The sequence below is a fragment of the Theobroma cacao genome, chromosome 4 (assembly GCF_053813885.1).
Source record: "Theobroma cacao isolate CCN51 chromosome 4, ASM5381388v1, whole genome shotgun sequence".
NCBI classification, from domain to species: domain Eukaryota; kingdom Viridiplantae; phylum Streptophyta; class Magnoliopsida; order Malvales; family Malvaceae; genus Theobroma; species Theobroma cacao.
In genome coordinates, this window is record NC_142642.1 from 1,004,248 (window position 1) to 1,027,642 (window position 23,395).

At 38.4% G+C, this 23,395-nt stretch overlaps 4 protein-coding genes across 4 annotated transcripts; all 4 read left to right on the forward strand.

Annotated features, from left to right (window-relative positions):
* Positions 1-3,887: 3,887 nt before the first annotated feature.
* On the forward strand, positions 3,888-7,202 carry LOC18600813 (Raffinose synthase family protein). The gene is made up of 4 exons (XM_018120247.2): positions 3,888-5,379; positions 5,756-5,933; positions 6,032-6,399; positions 6,498-7,202. The coding sequence occupies exons 1-4, from the start codon at positions 4,144-4,146 to the stop codon at positions 7,059-7,061; spliced, it is 2,346 nt and encodes a 781-aa protein (XP_017975736.1). The 5' UTR covers positions 3,888-4,143; the 3' UTR covers positions 7,062-7,202.
* A 964-nt stretch (positions 7,203-8,166) lies between these two features.
* Positions 8,167-11,171, forward strand: LOC18600814 (Pentatricopeptide repeat (PPR) superfamily protein). The gene has a single exon (XM_007031493.3). The coding sequence runs from the start codon at positions 8,259-8,261 to the stop codon at positions 10,914-10,916; it is 2,658 nt and encodes an 885-aa protein (XP_007031555.1). The 5' UTR covers positions 8,167-8,258; the 3' UTR covers positions 10,917-11,171.
* Positions 11,172-11,325: 154 nt separating this feature from the next.
* On the forward strand, positions 11,326-14,715 carry LOC18600815 (basic salivary proline-rich-like protein (DUF1421)). Its single transcript, XM_018119812.2, has 3 exons — positions 11,326-11,768; positions 12,169-12,447; positions 13,369-14,715. Exons 1-3 carry the CDS (start codon positions 11,499-11,501, stop codon positions 14,443-14,445), a joined length of 1,626 nt encoding a protein of 541 aa, XP_017975301.1. The 5' UTR covers positions 11,326-11,498; the 3' UTR covers positions 14,446-14,715.
* A 965-nt stretch (positions 14,716-15,680) lies between these two features.
* Positions 15,681-22,884, forward strand: LOC18600816 (zinc finger (CCCH-type) family protein / RNA recognition motif (RRM)-containing protein). The gene is made up of 5 exons (XM_007031495.3): positions 15,681-16,064; positions 17,819-18,715; positions 19,653-20,876; positions 21,246-21,596; positions 22,145-22,884. Exons 2-5 carry the CDS (start codon positions 17,930-17,932, stop codon positions 22,607-22,609), a joined length of 2,826 nt encoding a protein of 941 aa, XP_007031557.2. The 5' UTR covers positions 15,681-16,064; positions 17,819-17,929; the 3' UTR covers positions 22,610-22,884.
* Positions 22,885-23,395: the final 511 nt, after the last annotated feature.

A 23,395-nucleotide genomic window follows, 5' to 3' on the forward strand; every position in this document is an offset into this window, starting at 1 on the left:
GATTTTTTGATTATTAATAATTAATTAAATATTAATCATAAGAGTCTATTTGATTCAAAATAAAAATAAAAATATTTAATTAAATATAAAAAAATCAAATTTTATTTAAAATTTTTAAATAATTTAAAATCTTTTTAAAATATTATACTTAATTTTTTTAATGTTTTAACAATAGGTTAGAACTTTCTTTAGAATCAATTGGAATCTTATCTCATGGATCTTTTTCTATAAATTATATTCACTCAAGAATTCTAATTTAGGAGGTAGTTAGGAGCATTAGCTTTTAGCAAAGGAAAAGAGGTTTAGGTAACGGTAGCACTGACCGGCTGATCCAAAATCTTTGTGGCAACACCTTATTGGGCCTTTGCAAAAGTGAATTACTGAATGCCGCAGACTTGATTGCCCCTCCATTTTTAGCGCGTTTCAAGCGCACCCAATCCAACAGCGACGAATTCACCGACCCTGCATTGTCTAACTATGGGTAGGTTTCCTAACATCAAGCAAATACTAATTACTCCCCTTTTTTTTTTAATAAAAGAAAAAAGCAATTATTATTTATTTCCTTAACTCGATATGTTGTAACTAACCTTGGGATTTGGCTCCATTAGTCAAAACAAGCACAAAGCGTGTAAATACTTTTTATTAGTTGGATTAATTTTTTATTTCTTTTTCTGATTTTTCATTTCTTAACTCAAAACCATGGGTTTAAAGCTTTTAACAAAAATAACAAGTCAAGACACTTTAACTTTCTACTATCTATTCAATTTCGAAGTATTATCTAGAAAAGCATATTGTACTAAAGAGAAAGATAACAAGATTGATAATTTTATATATGATACAATAATATAATAAAAATAATTATATTTCGTGTATTAACTGTATTGATATTATTAAGATAAAAATAATTTATATTTTAATTGTATCAAAGTTATTTAATTTGTTTAAATATGAATAATTAATTATATTAAAAAAAAGATAACAAGCAAAAATTAATTAATAAATTATTTTCTTGACAAAAAAAAAAACTCACATGTCATTGTCATAACTTTGTCAAAAGTAAGAATAAAATCCGTTTTCTAGATGATCAAAATTTCCTCCAACGACCGTTGAACTTGGGTGACTTGGAATAAATTGGCGCTGCTTCCAAGTTTGTGCTGGACCCACGAGCGAGTTCTTCACCGCTCCATTATCCTATCATTGCGTACCACGTGTGCTGATTAACTGACGCGTTAACGGCGGTTCATACGTGGAAGGATACTATTGGCTCCACTGGTAGGTGAACAATTTGATCGTGAGAGGAAACCGTCACCCTTCTCACTAAACGTTTTGCAACCTCCAAGAACGACGTTGGGGTCTCCAACACAGATTTCTTCCCTCAGAAGTATTCCAAGTGGCGCACTCCTGAGCTTCCACGTAACCTTATCTGTTCTTAAAAAAATTCGGAATGTCGGTGGATGATTTTATTTCTTTTATTTCCATGCTTACACGTGGCAATGTCGGATCCTGTTGGTACAATTGCCTTTTGCTCATAGTATCATTTTCCTGAGATTTTTTATTTGAAATTTAATTTAATTTTAATTTAAGAAATAATTTTTTGTTTTATTACACCTTTGTAAAAGGCCGCGGAAAAGAAAAAAGAAAAAGTGAAGAACACAACTTGGCAAAGGGTTAGAGGCCAGAAATTAAAGAAGGCCCAAAATACTTGCAGGCCCACTAAGGGCCCACACGACTTTGAATCGGAATAATGTTTCTTTAATATTCCATCCCCACACCTAAATTCTCAAGTCCATTTATTTAACAAAATAATAATAATAATAATAATAATAATACAAGTGGATTTAAGAGTTTTAAAGGTCTTCAACAATTTTTAGTAATAAGTTAACTCTTAACCACTTACTTGTTATTTTTTATTCTCAGATCATGCACATTCAAAATTTTCATTAACACCATAAAAACGATATAGTTACGAAGTAATCGCAAATGTTATACGAGTAATTATTTGTAAGAATATTTTTCTTTCTAAACTTAATTTGCTTTTAAAAAAGAAAAATTTGAATCTTTAATTGAATTAATCAATATATGGTAATTTGTCCGATCACTTTCCATAGAAAAATTATTGTATCACGTTAAAAGCAAGTAGTAGTTGTCATTTTTGTCACACATACAATATTCTTGAATTTTGTAAGAAAAGTGGGGAAATTAACTTTATTCCTTATTCTTTGTTACATGTTTTTTTCTCTCTTGTTCCTTGTACTGTGATGGAACCGCACATTTTCACTACATTGAATGTCAAGTTCTTATTGTTTTTTCTTTTTTTTTTTTTCATTTTATGTTGGACATGCTTTGGGTTTGAAAGGGAGGTGATGAATATATGGAATTCAACTCAACATTCGGGTGCAAGTTTTAATTATTTTTATGTAATTTAACGTCTCATGTCTGACTAATTTAATAATCTCAATTGATGTAACTTTTTGAATCGTAGACGAACTTTCATTAAATATATTTAAATTTTCTTTAATTTCCCCTTATGGGAAAGCTTAACTGACTCTGACCTACACTAATTGCACCCAATTAAATGCTCTTTCTATGGTTTATAGAATCGATTTTCCTTCCTTTAGCAATTATCCTTTGGAATTAATGAGGAAAAGTCCAAGATTTTCTTAAGAAAATTAAAATGTGTAGTGATTTTGGAAAAGTATCAGGAAAAAGGAACAAGTTTCCTTTACAGAAAAGCTAAGGAATTTCTTTTTGGAGGAAGACCCTAGAAGCTTGTACTAATTGAAATTAAACTCCCCTTTGAAAGGGCACACATACAACATAGGTTTATCCTTTGGGGAAATCATAATTGTGAGATTGATTCCCTACCCATGTCTCCATCCTTCATTTATAATGGAAATTCTTCAATTTGATTCCATGAAACTTAGGTGACGTTTGATATTTTACAATATAATATGATTATAAGTAATGTGATTGTAAAGAAAATAACATTGTAATGTTTAGTATATGAACAAAATAATGATTAAACAAAGGAAAAGTAAGGATCTTGTGTATCAAAATAATGAAATTCCATACATGCTTCTGTTTACTTTTTGAAAAATAAGTTTTGGTTTCCAAAAAATTCATTATCATTTTAATATATTTAGTTATATTTTCTCATCCAAAAGGTTTATAATGTAAATAGTATTATAATTTTATATTTCTAGAAATTAGTTTAACTATTGATGAATATAATATTGTTCATTGAATAAGTTAACTATACCTTATATAATTTATATTTTATAAGTTAGTTTATCTATTGTTATTTTTATATGATATCGAAATATTATTAATCTTTAACTATTATATATGGTTATTCTAATATTTTAAATAAAATGATATTAACCCAACTATTAATGTTTATTTCTTCGAATATTGCTTTTACCATATATGATATAATCCAAGATTTTTTTTTTCTTTATTTTTCTTTTGGAGGGGCAAAGAAATAATACTAGCTAAAAGTCTAGGGAAATATATCCGCGAATGTTGGACCTGATTATATATAGAGAGTCAACTAAGATTATGACTAATTTAATGGGGTTAAAGATTATTTTTGAATTTTTTTAATGAAAAATAAAATATTGTTGATAATATGTGTCCCCATTTCCTACTAGTCATACCAGGATCTAGCCTATAGGAAGTCTAAACTTTACATTTGTCCAATTCTTGACTCTCTCAAATCTTGCACATGATGATGACTCCATTTAACAAACCAATAAACATGGAAGAGAGATTTTTGGATAATCTTTTGCTTTACCTGCTATGATCCACTAGATTAAACGAAAAATAAAATCCAAACCCTCACTTTCTTCTAATATTTGTTTTTTATTGCCTTTTCCAGCCAAGGAAACCCCACCTCATCTTCCCTTCCTGGGGTAGGGGGAGGTGGGGAGCTAAGCCTATAAATTTGGGCAGCTGCCATCTTCTTTGAGCAACAAATTAGCAAGCAAAGTTAAAGCTCTCATTAAGGCACAGAATCAAAGCAAACTGTTTTACCGATTCTATCTCAATTCTTTCCTTTATATAAACAACCCTTCATTCATCTCTTTCTGTACTCTTCTTTTCTCTTAACAAAGCAGGAACCTGTTGTTTTTGTTTTTTTACATTATGGCTCCAAGCTTGAGCAAGGCTAGCTCTGGTGTTTCAGGCCTTGTTGATAGCCATCACCAGTCTCCATTCGCCCTGGAAGGCTCAAACTTCATTGCCAATGGCCATGTTTTTCTCTCTGATGTCCCTGATAACATCACTGTAACTCCTTCCCCCTATGGATCCTCAACCACCGACAAATCAAAATCCACCGTTGGATCCTTTGTAGGATTTGACGCCGTTGAACCCGCCAGCCGCCATGTTGTTCCCATCGGCAAGCTCAAGAACATCAAGTTCATGAGCATTTTCAGGTTCAAGGTCTGGTGGACTACTCATTGGGTCGGTTCCAATGGGGGAGACCTTGAAAACGAAACTCAGATGGTTATTCTTGATAAATCAGACTCTGGCAGGCCCTACGTTCTCCTCCTTCCTCTCCTTGAAGGTTCTTTCAGGGCATCCCTTCAGCCTGGAACAGACGACAACGTTGACATCTGCGTCGAAAGTGGGTCCACCAAGGTCACATCCGCCGGATTCCGGAGTGTTCTTTACGTGCATGCCGGTGAAGATCCCTTCAACTTGGTCAAAGAAGCCATGAAAGTGATCAGGTTTCATCTTGGAACCTTCAAACTTTTAGAAGAAAAAACCCCACCAGGCATCGTGGAAAAATTTGGGTGGTGCACGTGGGATGCATTTTATCTTACCGTGCACCCTCAAGGCGTTTGGGAAGGCGTCAAGGGTCTCGTTGATGGTGGGTGCCCACCTGGGCTCGTGTTGATCGACGATGGGTGGCAATCCATCAGTCATGATGAGGACCCAATCACCAAAGAAGGCATGAATTGCACTGTTGCTGGTGAGCAAATGCCGTGCAGGTTACTGAAGTTCCAAGAGAATTACAAGTTCAGGGACTACGTAAGTCCTAAAACTTCGGGCACTGGCGCACCTAATAAGGGCATGGGTGCCTTTATCAAGGACCTCAAGGAGCAATTCAACACTGTAGACTTTGTTTACGTCTGGCATGCCCTCTGCGGATATTGGGGTGGTTTAAGGCCTAACGTCCCCGGATTACCGGAAACCAAGGTGGTCCAACCGGAATTGTCTCCGGGAGCGAAGAAAACAATGGAGGATCTCGCCGTTGATAAGATCGTCAGCACCGGCGTCGGGTTGGTGCCGCCGGAGATGGTTGATCAACTTTATGAAGGAATTCATTCTCACCTTGAAAAGGTTGGAATTGATGGAGTCAAGGTGGACGTTATCCATGTAAGTTACTAATCCGAAATTCTTTTTTAATTATTTTTCCATTTAAAGTAGATTTAATTTTTAAAATTTTATGACAAAAAAAAATGCCAAGTGCCCTTTGGTTCATAAAAAAATGCCAAGTGTCCTGTGACAGGACCAAATCTCAATCTTTTCCTGTTAGTTTCACTAGCTTTAAAATAAAGACAAAACGTTCTGTTGGTTCTACTGCAGTTTGGTCGGCACGAAACTGCTGGGTGTGTGTCATTTTTTAGTTTCACACGTTATGTTCTGTTGTTCCGCAACAAATCTTTGTCATCCTCGTAAATAAATTCCGACCATATTATAATCTGATTTAAGCCTAGACTAATCTTTTAATTAATATTATGTTTTCCAACAGCTGCTGGAGATGTTGTGTGAGAACTACGGTGGAAGAGTTGAGCTTGCAAAGGCTTATTACAGGGCCCTAACAGACTCTGTGAGGAAGCATTTCAAAGGCAATGGCGTTATTGCTAGTATGGAACACTGCAACGATTTCATGTTCCTAGGAACAGAAGCCATATGCCTTGGTCGTGTCGGTAAGTAAATGCTTTTTGTATTGGAAGAATACTTTTACACGATGATAAGTATTGTAGCTTGGGCCTAGCTGAATGTATGTATGTATGTTTGCTTGTAGGTGATGATTTTTGGTGCACTGATCCATCTGGTGACCCCAACGGCACATTCTGGCTCCAAGGCTGTCACATGGTGCACTGTGCCTATAACAGTTTATGGATGGGCAACTTTATCCATCCTGATTGGGACATGTTCCAGTCTACTCACCCTTGTGCTGAGTTCCATGCTGCCTCCAGGGCAATTTCCGGTGGCCCAATTTATGTTAGTGACACTGTTGGGAAGCACAACTTCCCCTTGCTTAAGCGGCTAGTGTTGCCTGACGGGTCCATCCTCCGGTGCCAGTACTATGCACTTCCAACCAGGGATTGCCTCTTTGAGGACCCTCTCCATGATGGCAAGACCATGCTCAAAATCTGGAACTTGAACAAGGTTAGTTTGTCATGTTGGATTATATGTATTATTATTTACCGAATCATATTGTTTTGCATTCATCAGAGAGATTGACAATTTAGTCTTGGATGTAACAGTACACTGGTGTGATTGGGGCATTCAACTGTCAAGGAGGTGGATGGTGCCGTGAAACCAGACGCAACCAATGTGCCTCTCAGTTTTCTAACATGGTCACTGCTAAGACCAATCCCAAGGATATTGAGTGGAAAAGTGGCAAGAATCCGATTTCCATTGAAGCTGTACAAGTTTTTGCCCTGTACTTGTCTCAGTCCAAGAAGCTGGTCCTCTCCAAACCAGCTGAAAGCATTGAAATTTCCCTGGAGCCATTCAATTTCGAGCTGATAACTGTTTCCCCGGTTACTGTCTTGGCTGGAAAATCAGTCCACTTTGCTCCTATTGGGCTAGTCAACATGCTCAACGCTGGTGGTGCCATCCAGTCATTAGCCTACGATGAATTCGAGAGCTCATTGGAAATAGGAGTGAAGGGAGCTGGTGAAATGAGAGTCTTTGCATCAGACAAACCAAGAGCTTGCAAGATTGATGGAAAAGATATTGGTTTTGAGTATGAAGGACACATGGTCATTGTTCAAGTACCATGGTCTAGTCCTGCAGGTTTATCTACGATAGAGTATTTGTTCTAACTTGTAAGCTAGGTCTATTACAAGAAAGTCTCTGACTTCTTGACATTACAAGAAGCTTAATGGCTTACTTCCAACCAAATCACTGGAAAAGTAACTATGTGAATTTAAGTTAATGAAGTTAATTACTACTGTTTCTCTCTACTTTATGTTCTTCAGCAAATCATTGCTCTTCACAGCCTGCACAACAACTGAAAGGATAAACAAAATTTCTGATCCAGGGAGAAAGGAACTGAAACTGAACATATTGCTAAACTGATTAGCGACCTGAGAAATGGTCCTAATGATACAAGCAGAACAGGAAAGGAAACTGAACATTTTGCTAGACTGATTAGCTTCCTGACAGAAGGGTCTGGTTTCTACCAGCAATCTTCTAGACATTTCCAGTCTCTGTAAGGCCGTTGTTTTGAAGAATGGCAATGGACAACAGAGAAGTTCATGACCCAAACCAGCAATCTTTTTCCTTTTCTTCCAAAGAAACTATGGGCCTTGAACTCAAGAATCCGACACTTACTATAGTATTGAAACTGTCATCAAGCCACAACACAAGTTCACTGGAGCTGCTTTGTTCCTTATGGCCTTGAGGAAGCTTTGCCCACAAAATTCTACTTGGACCAGAGCTGAGTAGTGTAGCTGCAGACTGCAGACTCCTACATGGGCCTAAAAGTGGATTCAAAGTTGGCCAAGCTCCAGCAGTTGTTTACCAAGTTTGTCAATGCAATTTCCTGTTCTTTTGGGCACACATGCCTGTGCTTACTACTAATTTATTTATTGCAATTTATTTAGATTCTAAAATTAAAATAAGAAGCTCAACCATGTACAACAGATATTAATTAAAAGAACAGGAATACTTAAACAACTGTTTTTATGTTGTTATTATAATTATATTAATTGTAATTAAAAATAATTTTTAGACAGGAATACTTAGAACAAGTTTTGGAGATATAGAAAATCAATTTTATCAATAATTGTTTTTTTAATAAATATGTCACACAGGAATACTGATTTTCCAAAATTAGAAAACGAAAATACATTTGAATATTAATTAATAAATATGTGTACAAGCACTTAACTCATTAAACCTGAGGCTGAGTTGCAGCGGCTGGGCTGGTCTGGGTGTTAATCTAGTTGGAAATACCTATCGGAGTTGTCGTGTTGGAAACAGACGAAGGATCCATCATCTCTTCCGGAGCAAAGATAATGATAATGCTGTTAAATTCAATCAAACATGCGGCAAAATCCAGTCCAATTCTCCTGCTGAAAAATGGTAATCGTAATTCTGATTCTTACTCTTACTCTTGTTTGATCCTCTCCCAATCTCGCTCTCCCAACAACTCCTCATCACCCCATCATCTCAACCTGAGCGCCGCGGACGTGGTAGCATCCTTCAAGGACTGGTTCAAGGCTCGGAACACAGCTCTCCTCGACCGCATTTTCACCATCCTAAACTCCCAAGGCCAAGCCGCATTGGACGATGCATCCTCCAGGCGTGCCGCTGACCTTGCTCTGTCCCACCTCAACCTCCGTCTCTCCGAGACCTTTGTCCTCCAGGTCCTCTCCTACGGCCGCACCTCCTCGCAAGATGTTCTCTCCTGCCTCAAGTTCTTCGACTGGGCAGGCCGCCAACCTGGGTTTTACCACACCCGAGCCACCTTCCATTCCATCTTCAAGATTCTGTCGAAAGCGAAGCTCATGTCTTTGACGCTTGAGTTTTTGCAGGATTATATGGCCCATAGGTACATTCACAAGGTCAGGTTCCACGACACTTTGGTCATGGGCTATGCCATTGCAGGGAAACCAGAGATGGCACTCCAGCTGTTCGGCAGAATGCGGTTCCAGGGTCTTGACTTGGATGACTTCGCCTTCCACGTGCTTTTGAATGCTCTTGTAGAGGAGAGTTGCTTTGACGCCGTTGACATGATTGCTAAGCAGATTTCTATGAGGGGTTTGGAGAATGACATGACCCACTCCATCATGCTGAAATTCTGGTGCAAGCAGAATAAGTTGGATGAGGCGGAGGCCTACTTGCGTCGCTTGGCGGAGGGTGGGAACCATGTTGTTGGGCATGGTCTCAGTGTGATTGTGGATGCGCTTTGCAAGTGTAAGAAGTTCAAGCATGCCGTCACCTTGTTGGAGGAGTTTAGGGAGCTGAATGTGCCAATGGAGCAAGCCTATGGGATGTGGCTTAGAAATCTTGTGCAACATGGGAGGTTAAATGGGGCTTTGGAGTTTCTCATGAGCAAGAAATCATTAGACGGATATGTTCCTGACGTGTTTCGATACAATTTTTTGGTGTTAAGACTATTAAGGGAGAACCGCCTTGAGGATGTTTGTGATTTGTTAATTGAAATGGAGGAAGATGGTATTTTACCTGATAAGGTTACCATGAATGCTGTTTTATGTTTCCTTTGTAAGGCTGGGATGGTGGATGTTGCCATTGAGTTGTATAACTCCAGGTCAGAATTTGGACTCTCGCTTAATGGCATGGCTTATAACTATTTGATCAATGTCTTATGTGGAAATGGGGGTATTGATGAAGCTTACCATGTGTTAAGAAATTCAATTGATGAAGGTTATTTCCCTGGTAAAAAAACCTTCGCTATTCTTGCGGATGCCTTGTGCAGGGAGGGAAAACTTGACAAGATGAAGGAGCTGGTGGTTTTTGCCCTAGAGCGAAATGTTATGCCCAGCAATTCTCTATATGACAAGTTTATTGAAGCTCTGTGTAAAGCAAAGAGGGTTGAAGATGGATATTTAATACACGGTGAACTTAGTAGAATAAACAAAGATATGGCAAGGAGTACTTACTTTCACTTGATTCAGGGTTTTAACAAGTCAAATAGGGGAGATATTGCCGCAAGATTACTACTTGAAATGCAGGAGAAGGGCCATAGAGTAACTAGAAAATTGTTTAGAACTGTTATCTGTTGCCTGTGTGATATGCAAAGTCCGGAAAACCAGTTCTTCAAATTGCTGGAAATCCAATTGTCTCGTTGTGAACCTAGCTCTCATACTTATGACTTCTTCATTGATGGAGCTGGTCATGCCAAAAGGCCTGAATTAGCTAGAGAAGTATTTGAGATGATGCTAAGAAGTGGGATTAAGCCCGCTCTGAGTTCCGACGTTCTTATGTTGCATAGTTACCTAAGGAATGATAGAATTTCTGATGCTCTAAATTTCTTTAATGATGTACGCCAGAGAAGAAGGATAGGCAGAAGACTATATAGTTCCATGGTCGTTGGTCTTTGCAAAGCCAACAGGGCAGATTATGCATTGAAATTCATGGAAGAAATGAGGGCTAATAATGTATTTCCAAGTATGGAATGTTATGAGTATCTTATACAGCTGCTGTGCTCAAAGAAATGCTATGATTTGGTTGTAGGTCTTGTTAATGAGTTGGAGAAAACTAGGGGTCATGTTACATCTTTTATTGGTAATGTACTTTTGTTACATTCTTTTAGGACTAAAGATCTGTATAGGGCTTGGATTCGATTGAGAGGTGTGCAAGATGAGACATCAGATGTTTCATTGCTTGGGCAACTCATTGGAGTATTTTCCGGTTGTATTGAAGTGAGCCAAGAGGTTGAGAGGTTGGAAGAGATGATTGAAGTGTGTTTCCCACTGGACATCTACACATACAATTTGCTATTGAGGAAACTAAGTGTAAGCGATGTGGACCATACTTGGGAGTTGTATGACTGGATATGCCAGAAGGGGTATGAGCCGAATCGATGGACTTACGACATCATAGTACATAGTCTCCTCAGAAAGGGGAGGAGGGATGAGGCCAGCAGATGGGTGGAGGAGATGTTTAGAAAAGGGTTTGATCTAACGGAGAATACCAAACTGTTAATCTAGCAGTTTCTTTTTGGTAAAACTACAATCTAGGTATTCAATAGTAGCTAATCATTCAGAATGTCTTTGTGAAACTGTAGAGAGATGGACATGTTGGAGGCCTGATTCGATTGATTTATGTGGAATCAATAGTCATTTCTTTTTTGTATAATGCTGTATTGGCAATCAATTGTCATTTCTTTTTTGTGTAATGCTGCATTGACTATGGGTGAACTTGGTCTTCTGTTTATACCATGAATGTTTTGCCTTCTAATCAAACCAATTGAACTGTATTCTGTTCAAAATGTCCTTCGATTAGAACACTACAGGAGCTACTTCTTTTTTTTCCTTCAATTGAAGTGATGAATGATCTTTATGAGCCCAAATAGGCCCAGCTCGAAAAGAGAGCAGTACAAATGTTTGGATCATGCCGTTGCCAAGGGGGCAGAATTAATTCATCAATTAAAAAAAGCCAAACAAGCTTATTCTTCTCTCCAAATCCATCTCTGGAACCCCAAATTTTCTACTCATCCCATTTCCAACAAAAACTTTAAAGAAGCAAAAATAAGAAAAAACAAAAAAAAATAGAGAAGCCAAATTCCATCGATGAATACATCTCAGTTCATGGACAAGCAGATAATGGACTTAACGTCTTCTTCTTCTTCACCTCCCCACAATACCAACAAGGATTTCATCGATCTGATGAATAACCCTCAAAACGAAGATAATCACAACCAAGGCTCCGGAATTAGTAACAAGGAAGGTATCTTTCCCAGTTATGATTTCCAGCCGATCCGACCCGTCTCGACGAGCCTTGATGCCGCTGCTGTTAATAATAACCCCAGGTCTTGGAGTTCGGGTGATTCTAAAACTAAGGTAAACCCTTTAACCCCCATTCTTTTTGTTGATTAAAATTTGTGGGTTTTTCTGGGCATTTGATTTTTGGTGTTTCTTTTATGTGGTTGTAGTTTGATCAGTAAGTTTTGTCGATTTGAACTTCATTTCTTGGTGGTTCTTTAGATTCTTTTTTTCAAGAATTGCTTGGGATTTTTGGGATTAGTTTTTCAGGGTTTATTCAATCAATTTAGTTTGATTAGTAATTTTGTGGTTCTTGTGTGGATTTTTGAGATTATATGTGCTTGGGGTCTTTTAATGCATTACAGTTTGATTAGTAAATTTTCTTCTTTTTCTTAATAGTTAAGGTATGAGTTTCAGTTGGGTTTCTTCGACTGCATTACTGATTACTGTTTACTTGACTTTTCTTTGCTCTGGACAGAATTATGGTTCTCTTGACTCCGTTGAACCTGCAAAAGTCATTCTAGAAAAGGACCGAAATGCCTTTGACACATCAATAGTGGCTGAGATTGATCGAACCATGAAGAAACATACTGATAATTTGATCCACATGTTAGAAGTTGTTAGTGCGCGACTGACACAGCTGGAGAGTAGGACTCGTAACCTTGAGAATTCTGTCGATGATCTGAAGGTGTCTGTAGGAAACAATCACGGAAGCACTGAGGGAAAAATGAGACAGCTGGAGAATATTTTAAATGAGGTATTTTCTGAAACAATCTTCTTCCTTGTTATTTGTTTTTGCTATGGCTGCCTGTGGCATATCAAGGTAAAGATAGATGTACATTGTGTATTTCGTGAGTTCAAGTTTGTTGAATTTAAGAGTTGAATAGATTGTTATTCTTTATGAAGATTGGTATTTTATCCTGCTTATGTTGAATTTGGAGAATTTTATGTCTCTTATCGATTTGTTTAGTTGTTTCTCGTCAAAGAAATGTATCATTTGGTGCCAAACATTGTCAAAAACTTGGAATGATTCTTTATATAGGGAAAGTTTGTTCAGTTTAGTTATAGGAACTAAGCAGAACAGGTACTATTAACGAATAGCAGTTAAATTAGTAAACCACAGTGGAAGCCATGATGTTGAGGGATATGAACTTGTCACAACATCCAAACACCTTTATTTGTCTCACTATGTTCTTGGTCCCACTAAATTGATGTCTGATCCAATTATGTATCTCACTTTGGCAATGTCTTTATCCGTTAGTAAAGTGAAGACATCATATGTAGCTTCCAAAGCGAAGGTAGATTTGTAACCCACCTTCACTAAATCCTAGAATATGAATATTCTAGTAATATGTTATTCAACTGCAAAGATCTTCTATTGACTTATGATTACTTATTAGAGGACAAAAGGTTTGGCTGATTTATAATGGCAGTTAACAAACTTACAAAGAGGAATAATGTTCTAGCCCCATGTAAAACTAAGCTGGGTACTGAAGGTCCTGATTATGTTTCAAATGGTTCACTTGCAAGAAATATTCATTGATGTGGTATGGTTGGAGGACAGAATTTTGTCATCTATAGTGTGATTTGATGGTAGGTCTAATGCGGACTTATCCATGTTTTCATATTTTGATGATTGGCTTGTGTTTATTTGATGTTTTTGATCAACCACATGCAGGTTCAAACAGGGGTGCATGTTTTAAAAGAAAAGCAAGAGATAATGGAAGCTCAGTTACACCTTGCAAAGCTGCAGGTGACCAAGGGAGATCACCCATCAGAAACCCAGAACACTGTGCATGTGGATACTGTGCAGCAAGCTGCATCTGCTCCTTTCCAATCTCACCAGCAGCTTCCTCCCGCTGCCTCTTTTCCACAGTCACTTCCTTCTGTTCCTCCTCCACCGACCGTTCCTCCTCTGGCTCTTCCCCAGCAGAATCTGCCACCTCCAGTCCAGCACCCAAATCAGTTCCCTCAGAGCCAAGTTCCTTCTGTCCCTCAACGAGATGCTTACTATCCACCGCCGGGCCACACTCAAGAGGCTCCAGGTCAGCAATTCCCAGTACCACCAACTCAGCAACCACAGCTTCCTCCTGCGGCACCACCTCATCAACCATATCAACCAGTCCCTCCACCGCAGTATTCGCAGCCACCACAGCCCGTTCAACTCCAACCTTCCTTAGGCCACCATCCTGAAGAGGCTCCTTATGTTCCTTCTCAGAACTATCCACCAAACCTGCGCCAGCCACCCTCTCAACCACCCAGTGGCCCCCCTTCCTCCCAACAGTATTATGGGGCTCCACCTCAAATGCATGAGCCACCATCCAGTAGGCCTGGTTCAGGGTTTTCAGCTGGATATATCCCACAATCTGGGCAAAGTGAACCATATGCTTATGGTGGATCACCTTCACAATATGGCAGTGGCTCCCCAATGAAAATGCAGCAGCTCCCATCTTCTCCTATGGGACAAAGTGGTGGAAGTGGTTACCCACAGCTTCCGACTGCTAGGATTTTACCACATGCATTGCCCACTGCTTCTGGGGTTGGTGGTGGATCAGGTCCTTCTGGACCTGGAAACAGGGTACCCGTTGATGATGTGATTGACAAAGTGACAAGCATGGGATTTCCTAGAGATCATGTTAGAGCAACCGTTAGAAAGTTGACAGAGAATGGCCAGTCTGTTGACCTCAATGTGGTGTTGGATAAGCTAATGAATGATAGTGAAGTCCAGCCACCCAGAGGTTGGTTCGGGCGGTAACCTGGCATCACTGATGCATGCTGATGTAAATTACTATCACTTGATTCTGGTTGAACTTGTCTGGAGCGTAGGGGCTATTTCACCCCACTTGGTTTCTCGTTTCCCCCTTTCCCCCCTTCACTCTTTCTTGCTCTTGTTTCTAAAATTTCAAATTGCTTTCTTGGCTTAGCCTTCAGTTGTTTAATTTCTGGTTTGACTGTCCAGCCTTTTTACATGTGTCTATACTTACAATAATCAGAATTAAATTGTCAAGTTCCCATTTTGTTGATATATTTTGTTTTTAACTTTTGTAATATGATACTGGCAAACGCTTCTGGCATTTTTTTTTTTTTTTTGATCTTGCATTTAGAGGAGGCAAACAGGTGGGGTTCATGTTTTGGTTGTCTCATGCTGGTTCATGTTCGGATCGTTTTAGATTCGTATCGTATCAGAGTTCTATGTAGTTTCGAGTCATTTTAGATTTTATGTAAGATTTAAGCATTTCAACATGATTGTCGGGTCCATGTTGTTTCAGGTTCGAATTATTTTGAATCCGAATCATATTTGGTTTTGAGTTACTTTGAATTCGAATCATTTCAATACGGGTTTTGGGTTCGGGGTTCGGGTTGACGATAAAGTAGAAGATGAGTGCAGGAATATACCTGCTGGGTTGGTAGATGTCTTTGGGAATGAATGAAACAATTCCATTGTGTTGACTATTACGTAACAATTCTTGGATAGCCCAGGGGGATACCTGAAGAGGAACTAGTAAATCAGTCGAGTCCATGGCTCACATAAAAATACAAACGTGGAACCTTATTTTTAAAGCAAGTGATCAAGAACAAAACGACATCGTGCTTCATTTTTTTTAATAATAAAGTCATAAATCAATTGTGGCTTGCTCATAATTGACTTAATAATGCATGCCTAAGTAAGTTGGAGCATTCAATTGGTGATTATTGAACAAAATCATAACCCAAATTGATCTACGCTTTCAATCCATTCACTATTTCTCTCACATCAATAAATTGAATAAATTACTGCAAGTTAATTTTTTGATAATACAGGTATAATGACGAATTAAAATTACTGAATTGAAAAGATGAAAATTCTAAAGACCTACTAATGAAATTATAAAATAAATAAATGGGTCAAAATGTAAATACACATAAAGTATGGGGCGTAAAATAAAATTGCCCGTTCTCATTTCCCTCCTCATATAAATTTTTATTTATTCTTTTTCGGGACTCTTTCGGCTCTCTCTCCTCCATCTCCTCCTCTCTCTTTTCTTTTTCTCTCAAAAATCTCGTTTGTAACTTTTTTTTTTTCTCACAGCTTTCGTCAAACCCTCCCAAAGTACTACCATAAACCCCCTCCTTCCCTCTGTCTCCCTCTCTCACACACAATCTCCTTTCCCCTGCACAACGTTCTAATCAAACTACCCCTCGATTATAACTATATTACGATCCTGCCCCACCCTGCCTTCCCTTCTTTCCGACTTATTCTTATTCTCACTTCCCGAAATACCCTCCGTCGCCTCTAAATTACCTTCTCCCTCATTTCCACGTCGGGCCGGATTCAGTCCGGAATCAAATGATAGCTCCGAAGACATTGTTCCTTCGATTCTTCTAGAATATTCTGTAAGGTTTCCTTTTTGCTCATTAATATATCGTTTTTTTTTCTGCGAAACCTAGATTTTTTTATTTTGTTTTTTGTTTTAATTATTTGAATTTCGTCTACCTAATTGGGTTTTTACACAACATTTTTTTTTTATTTTAAGCTGCGAAAATCTATTTAATATATATTTTTAGAAGTTTTTGGATTAGGTTTTGCTTTTCTAGTTATTTTTCTTGATTCTCGACTTAAAGTTGTGCGTAAATTTTTGACTTTTTAGCTTTAATTTATTTCAAGTGGAAAATGCGGTTTTAATCAGCTCGAAGATCGTTATGGAACTTGTTTCGCTTAGGTTGACATGAGAAATCAGAATTCAGACTCAAGGAGCAAAGAAATGAGTTGTAGTGAAATTTTTTTTGTCATCAAATAGTCTGTTTTTTTGCAATAACTTATTGCTGAATGCAATTGTTGAGCCAGTTTTAGTTATTTATTTATTTATTTATTGCAATGATATTTGAGTTCAAGCTGACTGTTATATCCTAGGATTTAGTTTTTTTCGGCGTGTAAATGATTGTAAGTTATTTATTATGGTTGCGTGCTCTAGACTGGCAGGTGGTTCATCATTTTGTTGAGTTCTGGTTTTTTGACGCATTGATATTCTTGCTTTAGTTTGTGCTAATATGATAAACTTTCAGGCATGTTGAGCGAAAAAGAAGTTCCATAGTTGTTTTGCAACTATTTTATGTAAATTACTTCTGATATGAGTTTAAGGAGCAGGAAAACTGTGTCAGTGTTTAAATCTGTATTTTTTTGAAATTCATATTTGGTTTAATCAGAATGCGCTTTGGCATTTATATTAGTATTGGTTTTTGGCATTTGAATTGATCGGTATCATTGAGCATAAGGTCTGCTTTGGAATTTATAGTAGTTATATTTTGTGGAAAATGATAACATGAAGATAGTTCTTGTAAGTTAGTGATGGGGATAATTTTTAATGTAGACCAAAGAGTGGTGTTAGATGTCAGACTTACCGACTTTCCATAGTCATAGTGACACAGCTGTGTGTCTGTTTGGTGTGTGTTCTGTAACATTGGTAGATGGATGTGAATTTGAAAACTTAAATCTAATATTGGATATGGGCCTATGTCAACCACAAATCATAAAATTATGGAAATACAGTTCATCTGCATTGAACTTAATATTCCTTACTTTTGGGGTAGCATATAGAGTTCTTGCAGCATCAGGACCTCATTGGGAGGCATTGGAAATGCTATCAACTTGTATAGATGCTAGTTCATTGAGCTTGCTGACCAAAATTGGTTTATGGTTTTTGGGACTGTGGGTTTATGTAAAAAATATATCTGCGTAAGAAACAAACACAATATCAAGAAAGGCAATAGATTGATAAGTTGACGGAGTTTACTTTTTATGGATTTAATATTGGTATTATATTGATATGTCTGCTTGTGGAACCAGCATTTGATGCAGTGTATGTTTGGTTATATACAGGGGCTTCTTGGTGTTACTATATATCTCTTGCTGGAGTCCTTTTAGCTAGAGTTCTGATGGTTGTTTAATACTTCATGTTCTGTTGTCTGTGAGCTATGGATTACAACATTTTTATTTTTTTTTTGAATGTGATTGTCTTTTACCCTCAGCATTCACATTGATGTAAATATGCTTAGCATCTACGAATTTAATTTTCTTTTTGCATAAATTGCTCTCTTCAATACTGTTTTATGTGATTATTACCTACCTTAACTCTTTCCTCTATTCTTAGGTTTTCCGTCAAATTGCTTCTCAAGTTGTTTGACTGCTTCATTTGGTTAGAGTTTGGAACTTTGCATGCTGTAAAGGAACACGGAATTTTTATTTATTTCAAAACAATCCAATGGAGTTGAAAGTTGCATCGCCTAAGCTCGGTGGTCTTTCTCCTCCTGACTGTGTTAGTGATCCTGAGGAGAAGGAAGTCAGCGATGAGGATGATGATGATCGCAACCATAAGCATCGTAGGCGGGAGACACGCTCTCAATCATTAGAGACAGACTGTACGGATCCAGTTTTTACAAGGCCATACAGAAAGCATAATAAACCTTTGGAAAATGGACATCCTTTCAGAGAAAATGAATCTCAAGCAGGTGAAACGTGGAAAAATTATAACAGTTTGCCGCTAGACAAAGACTTGACATCTAAGTTTGATAGAAGACGCCCTGGATTAGCATCACTTCCCCGAGGACATTTGGATCTGAACCAGAGAATTAGGTCAAACCAAACATTTAGCGGAGATTCTGGTCCTGGTAGGGGAAGAGGAAGGGATAGCACTTCTTGGAATCAGCGTGATTCTAGGTTCAACTCAGTTGATATTGCTTCTCAGATGGTTCAGCCAAGATCTGTTGCTCCAGGTCTCTTTGCAGGAAGGGGATTGTCAAATGTTACAAATGCACAAAGCCCATCTTGGAGTGCCTTTGGGCTTATGTCAGGAATACCAAATGGCGGCCTAGATACACTGCATCCTATTGGTTTACAAGGGGCGCTCAGGCCACCTATGAATTCTTCATTGAATATGGGTATTCCTCGCCAAAGGTGTAGAGACTTTGAGGAGCGTGGATTTTGTTTAAGAGGAGACATGTGCCCAATGGAGCATGGTGTTAATCGTATTGTTGTTGAAGATGTTCAGGTAAGCACTTTGCTAAAGTCTATCTTGATACTGACATTTGGTGGCTTCTTAAGTTTCCCATGAGCCTTTACTAAATTGATAAAAAAATATTGTCATGTAGCAATGCAATTTCAGTAAGGACCAGCCACGGAAGTTACCATTTGGTCCAGTTTATGTTCTCTGGTTCCCAACAAAAAGTATGGGATGAACACTGCACTAAAGATTTTTTGACTGTTAATATTTCCGTTTTAACACCTTTTAAATGCTTGTTAGCTGTGTACCTGCGTTGCAGTGCTGCACTATCACTAGAGGCAGGGCATTAATACTTATTGCTTTGAGTTCATATACCTCAGGCATAGCCTTGCTGTTATGTTTTTAGTCTAAATTGTCCATTTCAGCAAAATATTCTTATGTTCACTTTTTAATATTTTTGTATGACACCTAGTAATTGTATTGTCTCTCACCTTTTTCCCCTTCTAGTTTTCCATTTAATTTTGCTGGTCTCCTTTTTACCCTACTGATAAAAGTAACACACATACCAGATAGATTGCCTGCTTCTACTGTTTCTGGTAGGATAATTTCCATCACTTTTGGTCCTTAAGCATATTCTTGAAGGGAAGTCCTTGGATTGTACAGCGGGGTTACCTAGACAAAAGAAGCAATTTTATGCTTATAGATCAATTATCTGCTTTGAATAAATGTACTACATTAATAGAGATCTCTGCAATTAGACTTTTCTGACATCCTGGATATTTGATTGATGATCTATATTTACTGGTGGAATGGCTTTGTTTCCAATTTATATCGTCTAACTGATCATCTCATTCGTAATGTATACACTGTTCTGGAATCCAAATTGCCTGGTGTTCCTTCCTTGGCTTTCATTCTTTATTATACATTGAAACAGATAGCATTCTCCATGTTTCAAGTCAACAGTAACTTCTCTTCTGATTTGCAGAGTCTGTCACAGTTTAACCTCCCTGTTACAGTTCCAAATGCACAACTACTGGCAACACCTGCTGGACCTGGACCCCTAACTTCAGGTGTTCCTCCTTCAACCACTTTGATGAACAGCAAGGGGATACATAGCAAAAGTAGCAAGACCGGAATGGCTGATGATGTTTTAGGTTTGAATGGTATATACACTGGTTCTACCAGTGCAAGTGGTGCTGATTTATATGATCCTGATCAACCCTTGTGGAATAAGAATGGCCCAGAAGCATCTGCTGCACTCTCAGGAATACATTCACCCAAGCTCGATGAAGCCGAACCCTTGCTAAATGATGATATGTCTGATCGTCATCATGGCAGATTACGTGATAGTGTTGATAATGAATTGCCAATTAGAGGCACAGGGTCACAGGGCACTAGTTTGTCTGTTTGGGGTAGAATTGGTGGCTCAAGAAGTAGAATAGACACAAAAGAGAAAATCGATCTCACATCCTCAGACTATCTTGAGAATGAAACTAAGGAAGAGCAAGAAGCATTTCCCAGCTCTCAAGGCACTTCCCGTCACGTAAAGCATATCAGCACTGAGGATGATGGCTCCAAAGTTATGGATTCATCTTTCAAGTCACAGACAGACAGTATGCGTAATAGTAGAAAACCAACTCAAAAGGCACTTCGTACACTGTTTGTCAATGGGATTCCCCAGAAAAGCAACAAAAGAGAGGCTCTTCTTTCTCATTTTCGTAAGTTTGGAGAGGTTGTTGACATTTATATTCCATTAAATAGTGAACGGGCCTTTGTCCAGTTTTCAAGGAGGGAAGAGGCAGAAGCTGCTCTGAAGGCACCTGATGCTGTAATGGGTAACCGCTTTATTAAGCTCTGGTGGGCCAATCGGGATAGCATACCTGATGATGGTGTGAGCAGTGGCAGTGGCATATCAATAACTCCACGTGGTCTAACAGCTTCTGTTATTCCATCTCAGACATCAGTTGCTAATAGAGGAAAGGATAATCTTCAACCTATTCCTCAGAAGAGCAATGTTGTCCATGGTGCTGATGTGCCTTCCCTGAATTCCCCTAAGCCTGTCAGTGCGAATGGTCCCAAGGTTCCACCTCCATTGCAGAAAAAATTTGAGACTCTGGAGCAGATGAAAGAAGAACTACGCAAGAAGCAGGAAATGCTGGAGCAGAAGCGGAATGACTTCCGGCGCCAGTTGGACAAACTTGAGAAACAAGTACTGGGAATTTTCTTTACTTTTATATACTATTCCTAAATATGCACTTCTTAAGTAACATTACGTGCCGCAAGAACTGTTACATGTAGAAAATCAGGTTCAGAAGTTGCATGCTTTCATAGGTTTTTGAATGAACCTGAATGCTTTAGCTAAGTAATATGAAAATCTTCAATGGTGGCAATTGGGTGTTGTCAAACATGCGTGCCTTTTATTTGGTATTGCATCTTCCAATAGTTTGACTATGTGCACATGCTGACAGGGGTCAAGAGACAATAATGAGCAGAACATGAGAGTTTTACAATATAAATGTGGGATATTATCCCCTATTTAGGCATGTTTAACATTTATTTCTATTTTAACCTTATGCAGTCTAGTGGAGTCAAGGGTGATCTAATGACTGAGCAAGCTGCTAAGAGGCAAAAGGTGGGAATTGCAGCTGATCCGGCAAAAGCTTCAACTCCAATGTCATCTGAACCTGGTGCTTCTGCAGCAACACCATGCACTATAGGGATGACAGAGAAGAACAAATCAACGGAGAATGTTGTGTCTCACAGTCCAAAATCCAATACCACCATGGCATTGCAGGAATCTATGAGCCCCAAGCAGCAGTCTCGTCCATCAGCACCTGCAGGGCATCCATTCCTGATGAATAGATACAAATTGGACAACCGGCCTCCTGCTTTTAGAGTTATTCCACCATTGCCCTCTGGTTTTGCTGATGTGAGTCACTTTCTCTTCTTTTCCTTCTCTGAGAAAATTGTACCTGGTCCATCTTTTTATGGGGATGGATTTGACCATGATTCTTTTTCTTATCCTTTTTGAAAATGAAAAGATGCACATTTCACAAACAATGGGCCTTAGTATGTCTAGCTATTTGTAATGAATTCAAAAGGTGAAAGGCATAGCATGAGCATGTGGTAAAGAATAGAGAGCTTTATGTCCTTGCACATAAAAAAACAAGTGCAATCAAATGTATCGGTTTGTTGTTTACATGATTATTGATAATTAAATTATACTTGTTTCTGATTTCTCTTTTGTTAAAAACAAAAAATAGTCATAATATGTTGATTCATTGTGCATATCCGAACGAATATGGCTTCTTTTTTGGGGGGCTGGTGTACTTAACCCCCCAGCTTACCTAAGATTCTAGGCACAAGTCTTTCTCCTCTATCTAAATGAAAAGGTCTTCACTTAATGTCTAAGCTCGATTGGCTTTATGTTTTTGTTTGTTGTCACTGAGAGGTAACTCAAATATGTGTGTCAATTAGGTTGATGCTTTGAAGGAGCACTTCTTACAATTCGGTGATCTTTTTGCTGTGGAGCTAGAAGAAGTGGAAAATGATGGTGATGGTTTGGGGTCAGAGGCATTGAAGAATTGCTCAGCTCTTATAACGTACAGCACACGCCGGGCAGCAGAGAGGGCATTTGTAAATGGTAAATGCTGGCAAGGCAACAATTTGCAGTTTACATGGTTGACATCTACTAGCAATGACCCTAGTAGTAAAGAAACTTCATCTTCCATACCCAAGGGGTCTTTAGATGCTGACGTGCAGAGAGAAGAAAAATTAACATGCAGCGTCTCCCAGGAAGTTGTTGGTTCAGGTAATGGGGAATCCGAGAATTCAGAAGGAAAGAGTTTTGTTGAGCATATGGAATTGTTTGAAGAAGTTTCACGGCATAGTCCATCCTCATCAGCTAGTGAGAAAGAGTCGCATAAAGGCGATGCTTGTTGAGGTTGGGCTGTTCTGGGATTTGTACAGTGAGGTAAAATGTTCAATCTACTGAACTCTAATTTTGAGGAGTCTTTGCATTCTCAATTTACTGAAATTTCATTTTCCAAAATATCTTTGTTTCATGCATGGGATATTATGTAAAAATGGCAAAATTTTCTGATCTTGAACTGTGCCACCGCAAGGGTTAACACTTACGGGAGTGGCAAATTGTACGTCTTTCGAGATTAGTTTTGTAGGACAACAGAATTAAAAGTAAAAAATTTCTTTTGAGATTACTTCAATTCTGCATGGAAAAATCTAATGGGGTCGCGCAGTGATTCCCATTTCAGAATCTCAGTTCACATGTTTGCTTGCAGCTAAATGGCTTTGTGAGTTGGCGTTGTTGCCTTTGATTTCCATCTTGCTTGGATTATTGATGGTGACTCATGTAATAATGAATGAAACACCTTTATATCTGAAGTGGGAGACTTAATTATCGCTTCCTCTTCTCCTTACCACTAGTGCATAGGAGAGGATATCAGTGTCAGTGCCAACGTTGTTTTACCAATCAATTGCGGAGTAACGTTTGCTTACTTGGGAAATTTTCTACATTAGATAGAAAGACAAACGACTCAATTTTAGCTATGTCGTGTCCCTCTCAATCTCTTTCTTTCTTCCCACCCTTATTTATTCCTCTCCTCTACATAGCAAAACCCGAAGAAGACTGAATCCCCAAAATGCCCACGCAAAACGGCAAAAATTGCACGAAACATCACTCAATACTGACCAAGGAATAGGAACATATCA

Bases quoted from the DNA above. Each gene is read 5' to 3' on its own strand.
- LOC18600814 (XM_007031493.3), top strand. From the start codon at position 8,259: ATGATAATGCTGTTAAATTCAATCAAACATGCGGCAAAATCCAGTCCA.
- LOC18600815 (XM_018119812.2), top strand. From the start codon at position 11,499: ATGAATACATCTCAGTTCATGGACAAGCAGATAATGGACTTAACGTCT. The intron at 11,769-12,168 runs GTAAACCCTTTA...TGCTCTGGACAG, and splicing joins CGGGTGATTCTAAAACTAAG to AATTATGGTTCTCTTGACTC. The intron at 12,448-13,368 runs GTATTTTCTGAA...AACCACATGCAG, and splicing joins TGGAGAATATTTTAAATGAG to GTTCAAACAGGGGTGCATGT.
- LOC18600816 (XM_007031495.3), top strand. From the start codon at position 17,930: ATGGAGTTGAAAGTTGCATCGCCTAAGCTCGGTGGTCTTTCTCCTCCT. The intron at 18,716-19,652 runs GTAAGCACTTTG...TCTGATTTGCAG, and splicing joins TTGTTGTTGAAGATGTTCAG to AGTCTGTCACAGTTTAACCT. The intron at 20,877-21,245 runs GTACTGGGAATT...AACCTTATGCAG, and splicing joins TGGACAAACTTGAGAAACAA to TCTAGTGGAGTCAAGGGTGA.
- LOC18600813 (XM_018120247.2), top strand. From the start codon at position 4,144: ATGGCTCCAAGCTTGAGCAAGGCTAGCTCTGGTGTTTCAGGCCTTGTT. The intron at 5,934-6,031 runs GTAAGTAAATGC...GTTTGCTTGTAG, and splicing joins CATATGCCTTGGTCGTGTCG to GTGATGATTTTTGGTGCACT. The intron at 6,400-6,497 runs GTTAGTTTGTCA...TGGATGTAACAG, and splicing joins AAATCTGGAACTTGAACAAG to TACACTGGTGTGATTGGGGC.